Source organism: Bombina bombina, chromosome 10 (assembly GCF_027579735.1).
Source record: "Bombina bombina isolate aBomBom1 chromosome 10, aBomBom1.pri, whole genome shotgun sequence".
Classification (NCBI taxonomy): domain Eukaryota; kingdom Metazoa; phylum Chordata; class Amphibia; order Anura; family Bombinatoridae; genus Bombina; species Bombina bombina.
The window spans coordinates 143,327,907-143,339,908 of record NC_069508.1 but is presented as its reverse complement, the minus strand read 5'-3'; the positions used below and the strand labels follow the sequence as shown (position 1 = coordinate 143,339,908).

At 37.3% G+C, this 12,002-nt stretch overlaps 1 protein-coding gene across 1 annotated transcript in view; it reads right to left on the bottom strand.

Annotated features, from left to right (window-relative positions):
• Nucleotides 1-10,507, bottom strand: part of PTGER3 (prostaglandin E receptor 3) — a 42,945-nt gene extending 32,438 nt beyond the window's left edge. The window contains exon 1 of the mRNA XM_053693353.1: nucleotides 9,594-10,507. Coding sequence (XP_053549328.1) covers nucleotides 9,594-10,451 — 858 coding nt within the window. The 5' untranslated portion in view covers nucleotides 10,452-10,507. The remainder of the gene's footprint in view (nucleotides 1-9,593) is intronic.
• Between the last annotated feature and the right edge of the window lie 1,495 nt (nucleotides 10,508-12,002).

Here is a 12,002-nt window from a genome sequence, read left to right as displayed (position 1 = left end):
GGCAGTTTGCAGAGGCTTAGATACAAGATAATCACAGAGGTAAAAAGTTTATATTACTGTGTTGGTTATACAAAACTATGGAATGGGTAATAAAGGGATTATCTATCTTTTAAAACAATACACATTCTGGTGTAGACTGTCCCTTTAATATGAGTTTTATTGTCTAGGACTAAAGTTTTCCCTCCGCCGAAAGAAAAAGTTGCAGCTTTTGATATTATATTCCAAAGCCTTTTTACAAAAGTGTACAACAAGTAATTATACTTTTCATCTTAGACTCAAAAGTATAATTATGATAATACTAACTACATAATGCAATAGTATATTAAAGGAACATTTAGTGGATCATTTCAATTTTATCCTTATTTTAAAGGGACATGATACACACAAATGCTGAATCACTTGAAAGTGATGAAGCACAGCTGTCAAAAGTGGATTAGAGATGTTCATGAGATGTTTTCTATAGAAAAAAAGGAAGATATTTTACATTAAATATTACTCAGTAGCCACATCCGACTGTAAAGGGACTTTAAGCAGCCAATCAGGATGTTTGTCCCTGGACTTGCATGGGAGGGTGTATCTGGCAATTGCAAGCACAGTCACTTTATTTCTCTCCTCGGTTCAAAAGGGACTGTAGAGTAAAACAAAAAACTATATTGATTAAAAAAAGAACATGCAATTTTAAAAACTTTCCATTTTGCTTCTATTATCAAATTTCCTTTGTCTTCTTACTGTCATTTATTGAAGAGTAGGCTCAGGAGCAGCAATGCACTATGGGGAACTAGCTGAACCTGGAGAGCCAATAACAACAGCTATATTTGTGAAGCCACCAATCACCATTGCATTGCTGATACTGATCCTACCTAGGCACCCTTTTGGATACCAAGAGAACAAATCAGATTTAATAATAAAAGTAAACTGCAAAGTTATTAAAAATCACATGCACTAACTGAGTTATGAAAGTTTAATTTTGATTTTACTGTCCCTTTAAGTTTACTAGGTAATCTTGAAACATTCTGATGAAATCTCACAAGATCACAGTACAGCAAAGTTTGAACTCAGCAATGTAATTGCTGATTGGCTGTTTTTTTTTTTTATTCCATCATGCAGATGATAGTAGCTGAATGATAACTGTTCACAGAGCATTTGCTTAAAGGGACAGTCTATTTGAAATGTTTACTGTTTAAAAAGATAGATAATCCCTTTATTACCCATTCCCCAGTTTTGCATAACCAACATGGTTATATTAATATACTTTTTACCTCTGTGATTACCTTGGGGCCCATTTATCAAGCTCCGGATAGAGCTTGAGGGCCTGTGTTTCTGGCGAGCCTGCAGGCTCGCCAGAAACACCAGTTATGAAGCAGCAGTCTAAAGACCGATGCTCGATAACCTGTCCGCCTGATCTGAGCAGGCGGACAGACATCGCCACAAATCAACCCGATCGAGTACGATCGGGTTGATTGACAACCCCCTGCTGGCGGCCGCGAATCTGCAGGGGGCGGTGTTGCACCAGCAGCTCTTGTGAGCTGCTGGTGCAATGCTGAATACAGAGAGCGTATTGCTCTCCGCATTCAGCGATGTCTGTCGGACCTGATCCACACTGTCGGATCAGGTCCGACAGACCATTGTTAAATAGGCCCCCTTGTATCTAAGCATTTGCAGGCTGTCCCCTTATTACAGTTCTTTTGACAGACTTGCACGTTAGCCAATCACTCCACGGGAGTGAGCACAATGTTATCTATATGTCACACATGAACTAGCACTGTCTATCTGTGAAAAACTGTAACAATGCACTGAGATAAGAGGCGGCCTTCAAGGGCTTCGAAATTAGCATATGAGCCTACCTAGATATAGCTTTAAGCAAAGAATACCAAAAGAACAAAGCAAATTTGATGATAAAAGTAAATTGGAAAGTTTTTTTTTAAAATTGCATGCCCTATCTGAATCATGAAAGTTTAATTTTGACTAGACTATCCCTTTAAGATACATAGTTATAAGTTTTATGCAAGCAATAGTGCAATATATAATGTTATTCTATGAATTACATCATTATCTTATTATACGTTTAATGTCGCTTTAACATAACGCGCATCAGACATAATATATTCGTTCTTTAAAACTGCAACTCAAGTCAGATTCGATTTCTATTAAATATTAAAAAGTTCACATGAAATCAGATGCATAATTGCTGATTCTGTTGCATCCACCGCAGTAATTGATATATACTGTAAGCAAAATAAACAGCTTCCTATTGAATCATAGCTTCGAAAAAAATCCAAATGGATAGTTTTATAGTCTTTACAAACTGCTAGTAACAAAAAAAAATAAAAAAAAATACTCAGCGATCAAAAGATTTTAATTTCCAGCTTTAATAATAAAATAAATCATAGTAATTGGCATCAAACACACTATTTATACTCCGTTTAGAAGAATGACCTAAAGGGTCATTATAGTAAAAAAGAAACGTTGTGCTCTGATTCTGTAATTTTCAGACAAGGGATCATGCTCTACTGTGTGTTTAACCAGCACAAAAAGGGTTAAACACAGTAGAAGTATCACTTGGGACCAACAGAGAGACTGCTGGTCCCAAGCGGAAACTGCTGCTGATCCAATCAGCAGCACTAGTTACACAACTGGATCATGTGACTAGCGATCCTAATTGGATCAGAGGCGGTAACTGCTCAGCTCCTGAATGGTACTTCTACTGTGCATTTAACCCCTATGTAGGGGTCAAACACACAGTAATGTAGGGTCACAAGTCTTAAAATAACATGCATTAACTAATTAAATCATGTATTTTTTTTTACTATTATGGCACTTTAAAGAGACATTTAATGCAAAATAATAATTTTAGGACAATAAGTAAATTACATTAATTACAATATATATTATACTGCACCTGCACCTGCACCAACAAGCACTTAGCATCCAGCTCCCCACTATAGGGCCAGATTATGAGTGGAGTGCTAACTGCGCTAGAAGTAAGCTTTTTGCACTAATCGGGTTAAGCTCATATTATGAGTTGAAAGTAAACTGTGTGCTACTCACGCTAACCCAATGGAGCAAAAAAGTGTGTGTGTGGGGGGGAATTTCCGAATGCATATTTTCATATGCGCTAACCCAACATGAAAATATAAATATATCACATTCCAATGTTCTTCACATACAAGAATATGTTCTATTTATTCATAAATATATTCCATAGTCATGTTGATTGGAGTAGCCATGTTAGTTCAGAGATTTAGATATCAAAATAACAAGAGTATTGCATTGAGCAATGATATTTTTTTATTGGACTAACTATACATTTATAAGTTGACAAGCTTTCGGAAGAATGTCTTCCTTTTTCAACTCTGAAGCAATACTCGAAGCGTATTGCTTCAGACTTGAGAAAGGAAGTTATTCTTTACCAAAAGCTAGTCAACTTATAAATGTATAGTTAGTCCAATAAAAAATTATATTTGCTCAATGCAATACTCTTGTTATTTTGATTCATATATATATATATATATATATATATATATATATACACATACAGTATATATATATATATATATATATATATATATATATATATATATATATATATATATATATATATATATATATATATACATACACAGTATCTCTCAAAAGTGAGTACACCCCTCACATTTTTGTAAATATTTTATTATATCTTTTCATGTGACAACACTGAAGAAATGACACTTTGCTACAATGTAAAGTAGTGAGTGTACAGCCTGTATAACAGTGTAAATTTGCTGTCCCCTCAAAATAACTCAACACACAGCCATTAATGTCTAAACCGTTGGCAACAAAAGTGAGTACACCCACTTAGTCTGCTTGTCTTCAGCAAACAGTTTGCAGGCTTTCTTGTGCATCATCTTTAGAAGAGGCTTCCTTCTGGGACGACAGCCATGCAGACCAATTTGTTACAGTGTGCGACGTATGGTCTGAACACTGACACGCTGACCCCCCCACCCCTTCAACCTCTGCAGCAATGCTGGCAGCACTCATACGTCTATTTCCCAAAGACAACCTCTGGATATGACGCTGAGCACGTGCACTCAACTTCTTTGGTAGACCATGGCGAGGCCTGTTTTGAGTGGAACCTGTCTTGTGAAACCGCTGTATGGTCTTGCCCACCATGCTGCAGCTAAGTTTCAGGGTCTTGGCAATCTTCTTATAGCCTAGGCCATCTTTATGTAGAGCAGCAATTCTTTTTTTCAAATCCTCAGAGAGTTCTTTGCCATGAGGTGCCATGTTGAACTTCCAGTGACCAGTATGAGAGAGTGTGAGTAATAACACCAAATTTAACACACCTGTTCCGCATTCACACCTGAGACCTTGTAACACTTACGAGTCACATGACACCGGGGAGAGAAAATGGCTAATTGGGACTCACTTTTGTTGTCAACGGTTTAGACATTAATGGGTGTGTGTTGAGTTACTTTGAGGGGATATAGTATAACACATTATTAACCCCTTGAGTGCTAATGACGGCTCTGAGCCATCGCAGAGTTTCTCACTCAGGTGCTAACGACGGCTCAGAGCCGTCACTAGCACTCTCCCACCTTGAGGGAGATCTGGGGGCTCCCACCCGCTCCTACCCCGGGGATCATGCCTGTAGAGTGACAGGCGTCGCCGGGGCTTTCCGTTTTGCGTGGTGACGTCACGCGTAATGACGTGATGACGTCACCACGCAACTTTATTTAAAAACAATTGACAATATAGGGAAAGGGGCATGCTGCTTAGAAGCCTGTATCTCAGGCATCTAAGTAGCTACAGACCCCCAAGACCCACCATTCCAAAGGTAATCGCCTAACCTTTCCAACGGTATAAGTCTTGGGGATCTGAAAAGAAAATAAGTTAAAATAAAAATATTTAAAAAAATGTAAAATTAAAAACCCCTCAAATGTGCTTAGCACCCAGGTGGGAAAGTGCTTAGCACTCAAAGGGTTCAAGGAAAAGTTAACTACACTATACCACTATGCACCGTCTTAAATATCTTCTAAATTTATGAGGACCTTCATTCATCGTTTTTTTGTATCCGACTTAGTAAACTTCAAATCCTACCTTTTACACCGATACCTTCGCACACCGTAACTCTGCCTGGACGAGAATTTTTTTTTTTTGAATGACGAATCTCATTCTATAAGTTCTGATTGGTGCCCCACTGGCGTCCCAACTGACTCGCTCCACGCCTACCAATCTAAATGCACATGAGTGTCTCACTGAAATCTAGACCTGTTTAGATGCGCGCTCACGAAACACGCATGTGCATTTGTTTATGATGGTATAATTTCTAATTGCTTGGGTCAATTGTGATATCTCTTATTATTTTGTGGGTATTTAGATATATATTATATTGGGATATATTTACTAGTAGTGTTACTGAATTTAACATCGTTCTCATTGTCTGCAATATAGATTTCTATAGGACATTAAAAAATATATTTTAATAGATCTTGGTTTTCAGATCCTGAGCTCTGACATCTTTAGTCCAAACCATTATTTTTTAATTAAAATAATTCTACCAGTAATGTGAAAAGAAAGTTATTACTCATAACACGATCGCTGCAATGATACACTAGAATAAATCGAAAGTCTTATTGAATCTATATGTATCACTGCGGGTGTTTCTTGCGCAATATGAACGTGCACGGAGGTACATGTAAGAGAGGATAGGACCGCTCTTATGTGCAAAGGAGTAAAACCAGGAAATGAGCGGGTTGGCGGAGGAAGCATAACGGTATGGGAATAATTATATAGATATCTTCAAAGGAATAAATATTTAAATTGTGCACACACATATAACTTCTGTGCACATATTTTTTTTAGAATAATTTTTATTAGATGGTGTTATTATGAGTTTAACTGCACTTTGTAATGTATTTTTTATGTTTTGTGACACTTTGTAGTTTTGTAAACAGTTAAATAGAGCTCTGAGGACGCAGTAATTATTCTAGCATAAATCGTGATTGCACTCAAGCGAACACATTTACTTTCAACTTGACTTACCAGTGGTAAACCCGACAAGCACAAACACCCGCGATAAACCCCTTATCACTCTTGTGCAAATGTTAGCGCTCCACTCATAATCTGGCCCTGTAATCTTTAACCTCTTAGCTGCTAAAATTGACTGCAATTCAATATTTTGCAATGATGTATTCCTCTCTTGCAAGCAAAAGAGTTAAGGGAGCGTAAAAGAGCAAAAAGAAAACACATAGGGCTAATCACAATCCTTTAGAAAAGTTTTTCTAAGAATTATCAAATCATTCATCTGCAGACAACTCCATAAAAACAATAACAATCAGACTTTTTCAACACCTTTTGACATTCTTTTAATTATCAAAGTTACTTAACTCTGAATAGCTAAAAGTAGTTTATGAAGCCACAGGCGGCATGTTATTGCTTTATCGGTTAAATTTAAAAAGTATTAATAAGCAAATTTACACTAATAATAATTAGCACAAACAATAACACAACAAACACATATGCCCAATGTACCCATAATGCCTCTGTACTAATCAATATAACCCCAAGCACCCCATAGAACCCCCACTGCCTTTAGACTTACACATATTTCTATGTTTTGTAACATAACAAATAAGACATATAAAACCAAATTCAGGTTAATTCTTTTGCGATTCAGATAGAGCATACAATTTTAAATTACTTTACAATTTAATTCTGTAATTAAATTTACTTTATTCTCTTGGAATCCTTTTGTTGAAGGAGCAGCAATGCACTATTGGGAGCTAGTTGAACAGATCAGATGAGTCAATGACAAAAGGAAGATAAGTGCAGCCACCAATTAGCAGCTAGCTCCCGGTAGTGCATTGCTGATCCTGAGACTACCTAGATATCCAGTTCAACAAAGGGTACCAAGAGAACCAAGCAAAGTAGGTAACAGAAGTCGACTGGAAAGTTTCCCAGTGTTTTTAGATTCCACAAAGGTTTTCTATTCAACATCAGCAGTTTATGGTTGAGATCATTTGAAAAACAGACTATTTCTACCGATATTTACAAACAATTATTGCTGAAAATAGTGACAAAATTGTGTTTGACCACACAGTCAGCTGCAGGGAAGCAATGCACTACTGGGAGCTAGCTGAGCATATCTGGTGAGCCAAAGACAAGAGGCATATGTGCGTAGCCACCAATCATCAGCTGCTCCTGAGCCTACGTAAGTATGCTTATCAACTTAGGAATCGGATACCAAGAAAAAAAATTATTGGAATAAAATAATAAGTCTCTTAAACTGACATGCTCTGTTAAAATCATAGACGTTTATAATGAATGTGACTCTTGAACAGACTGAACCTGTAATGTTACTTGTTTGAAGTTTATTTGTAAAATGATATTTTGATTTAAAAATTAATAAAAATATTTAAACAAAAAATCATAGACGTTTAAAGGGACAATATACACTAATTTTCATTTACCTGCAAGTAATCGACACTATTATAAAGAATAATATGCACAGATACTGATATAAAAATCCACTATAAAACCTTTTAAAAACTTGCTTAGAAGCTCAAAGTTTAGCACTGTTGATAAGGTTAGGCTGGGACACCCACTGAAAGGGGATGAGAGCAACCCCCACCCCTCCCCTGCATATGAAAAGACCCATTATACAAACAGAAGCAATCTGAAGTCTGTATACATCTAAAACTGTGTTGCTTATTATTATTGGTTATTTGTAGAGCGCTAACAGATTCTGCAGGCTTAGTTAGGAGTATGATGGGCTATATGAATGGATCATCTACAAAACATTTATGCAAAGAAAAATCTAGTGTACAATGGCCCTTAATTTTGACTTCTATATCCCTTTAAGAGGATAACAAATTACAACTTTATTTTTATTTTTTCCTGGTGTTTGTTTTTTGCTTATTGTAATTACCAACAACAATTATCTATTATTATTGTATTATTTATGTGTAAAGCACCACCATACGAGTATATTATCAGGGGGTACAATAAAGTATACATAGAATCAACAATGCAAGTTGATACAGGAGTAAGAGAGATCTTTCTTGGCCAGGGATTGCACAACTATTTCAGAGTGTGTTCCAAGCTTGGGGATAATCTTCTAAAGGAAATTATCACACAGGCAGAGTGGCAGTAACCCAGAAGCAGAAATTACATGGCACTTGCCAACAGTTTTTTTTTTGCCTGCGTCCTTGAGCATGTCATGATTTGCAATGTTTTGATAGCTCTTACTAGTTATGAATATATTTTCTGTTTTATTTTACTGAACCCCCCCCCTAAAAAAACTACAATCTAAATGGATACTGAAAAAATTTTTTGTAAAGTTTTGACATTAAACTTATGCAGTGTAGATACGTTTTTTTTTAATTTGTAAAACTGAACTTGTAAATTATTGTAATCAGTTTAATAAGAACACTTTCTAAAATAATTTGCAATATTTAATCAACATTGTTTTATAATATTCAAGACGCACATGGGGAAAGTAATATTAAAATAATGCAAAAGAGGAACTGGAGAGAGATGTGAGTGGGAAGTAAAATTACATGGAAAGCCCCTTCAAATGGTGCTTTAAAAACTGAAGTGTTTAAAACTTGCATTGGATTTTCCACCATTAAAATAATATAAATCCATGATTAAAGGGATACTGAACCCAAATTTTTTATTTTGTGATTCAGATAGAACACGTAATTTTAAGCAACTTTCTAATTTACTCCTATTATCATTTTTTTTCGTTCTATTGCTATCTTTATTTGAAAAAAAAATGCATCTAAGCTTTTTTTTAGAACTCTGGACAGCACTTTTTTATTGGTGGATGAATGTATCCACCAATCAGCAAGAACAACCCAGGTTGTTCACCAAAAATGGGCCGGCATCTAAACTTATATTCTTGCATTTCAAATAAAGATACCAAGAGAATTAAGAAAATTTGATAACAGGAGTAAATTAGAAAATTGCTTAAAATGTTATGCTCTATCTGAATCACAAAAGAAACATTTTGGGTTCAGTGTCCCTTTAAGTTTGCAGGGGGAAAAAAATCAATAGCTTCAATCATCATTGATTTGGCAATATAAATGCAGTACAGTGCAATAAAGGGAGTAATATGTATGTGCTGCAACAGAACAAATGTGATTAGTAGCCTTCAGATAAATATCTTGTATCTGTGTTATGTAAAATGTAATGTACAAAAACCTGCCTTTCTCAACGTGTTATAAAGAAAAACCCAGTAAATATTGAAAGACAACATAGTTGCTTCAGGTGTTCCTTTAAAAATGTGTTTTTACATTACCAGCACAATAAATGAAATACCCTTTACAGGTGGCAACATGGCACTTAGGGTCTGGTATTCATGCCAGGTGAGCTGGGCATTATTGATGAAGTGGGATTCTATGTAAATTAAACTAACCTGAGACATGAGACGTTTCAATAGTTAACAATTATACACGTAGATTTAACCCCTTAGCTGCCAGAGAAACGTTTCTATAGTGAATTGTATATGTAGATTTAACCCCTTAGCTGCCAGAGAGGATGCAGCGCAGCAACCCTCCCTGGCAACCAAAGGGTTGACAGAACAAACAGAAAAAAATACAATTTGTCCCTACCAGCAGCGGAGACCAGCAGGCAAACAGCACACACATTATCCCCATGAGCTGAATCATAGTCTCTAATGTGATTCTTTCCCACTGCTTGCTGGACTGGGAAGCTGAGCTCTTGCTTTTGCACCGAGACACCAAGGCTTTGATTGTTGCCAAGTTAAAAGAGAATGTGACCAACAGAGCCAAAAGTCCAAGGGAGGCAAAAGTTGAAGCAAAGAATATATTTCCTGGGGTGTCATGGTCTCCAGTGCTAATAAAACACCATGTTCCAGGCCACTGCAAAGTATATTGTCCTAAACCAATAATGGGCAGAAGGGCAAAGGCTAAAACGAAAATCCAGATGCATAATAATACTGCTTTGGTGGCTCTGGTTTTCATATGGCTGGCATACCAGTGAGGGGCTCTTATTGCCAAAGTCCTCTCAATGGCCATTGCACTTGCTATAAACAGTGGGCACAGACCAAACATGGTCATGCACAGTCCAAAGAAAGCACACAAGCTCCCTGAAGGGTCCACCTTAGTCCATTGCCTGTTGGACAGGTAAACAGAGATGACAATAGGGCTGGTTAGCAATTGTCCAGTAAAGTCTGTTAATGCCAAGGAACCAATACAGAGCAGAAAAGACTGTTTCTTTTTACTTTCCTTCTTCTTGTAGGACTTATAGACCATAAGCATAGCCAGAGCGTTCCCCACCAGACCAGTGATCATCATAGTCAAGGGGAACACCACAGAGACAGAGCCACAGTTATCTGCCCTGGTGAGGTTACTTGAGACTTTCTCTTTCAGAATATTAGACGTGTTGGGCTCCCACATCTTCCTCCCAGCGTGGTTGAGACTATCACAAGGGAGGTAGCCACGCGTCATGTTGTTTGCCCGCGGTGTGCGCACAGCTGGTGCTTCCTCGGGTCCATGCTGGTGACCAGACACCTGCAGCAGTGCAACTAGCGCTGGAGACGCGGAGCTTTATAAAGTGTGGGAGGGGGCGGGGCCTCCGCGAGCTTCATTCATCAGATGCTGGGTGAGAGCCGGAACAGCACAGGGTCTCGCATCACCGGAGCAGCTCATTGCACAAAGAGCTGCTGAGGGGGTCACTGGCAGCTTCTCACACTATTACTGCTCTTTCTGGGAAATATTCACTATGTGATTTCTAATCATTTGTATCTAATCTAATATACAGTTCATTTAATATTACAGATACTTGGGTTTCCCTTTACTTTACTGCTAATACAATGTAATTAATATATAATATAATTGCTTGCGGATGTTTGTACAGTGAGTGCATCTCTTGGTATTAAGATCTCTTGCTTTGAAAGGAACTAAGCTTTAGGTTTGTCCTTAAAAAAAGAAATACATTCTAGGTTACACATGACAAGGTTTATACACATAAAGGGGCAAGGTAATGGAAAAAAATGTACTGCAGATCCCAAGTGCAACTTTAGCTGTGTGTTTAACCTGTACCATGTGTATTAAATACCTGTCCTGTAATTAATGGGACAGTAAAGTCAAAATTAAATATTAATAAATCAGATAGAATATGCAATTTTAAACAACTTTCCAATTCACTTCGATTATCAATGTTTATTAGTTCTCTTGGTATCCTTTGTTAAAGAGTAATCCTAGGTGAGCTCAGGAACGTGCACGTGCCCTTAGCCATCTGGCAACAGTGTTTGCAAGAATGTTTAAAAAATGGTATACATAGTTGCAAACTCTGCTACCATAGAATGTCTGTAGCATTCTATAATAGCTCTGTTTGCAACTATGTATAAACATTGCTATAAAGATTGTTGCAAACACTGCTGTCAGGTGGCTAAAGACACGTGTACACTCCTGAGCTCACCTAGGTGCATGGGCGTATACAAGGGGGTGCACGTGCCCTTCCCTGGATTTTTGTCCCCACCTGGAGTACAAACTGCAGAAAAAATACAAATGAATGTCCATTTTTTTTCTTTTAATGCCCCTGAATGTAGCTCAGTTTTAGAGATAGAAGCACAATATTCTGAGAGTTATAGAGTATTCTAGAATTTGTAGCTCACAATTTTCCTCTCAGCATTGTGCCACTGCGGTTCTGGACTCTAATTCCCAGCAGGCATTGTGCAGAGATGGGGAGTGAGCTTCCTGGAAGGTAGAAAATATTGCATGAGGTGGTGTCCCGTCGTGTGTGTGTGTGGGCGTGTGCTATGAGCCATGTAGGGGGCTTTCCACTCCCACCAACATTTTAAAAGTAGTAAAGAATAAGGTATCTTGTTAATTCATTAATAGCAATGTGCTCTGAGTTAACACTTTCTGTGCAGAGTCCTCCTACTCACATACTGGAATAGTTAGCTAAAAGATTTGCCAATAGCACAGAGGAATGTTAATTTAGCAGATTTTAGTAATGTACTGTTAGTAATTTTAGGATTTATTTGCATAGGCTAA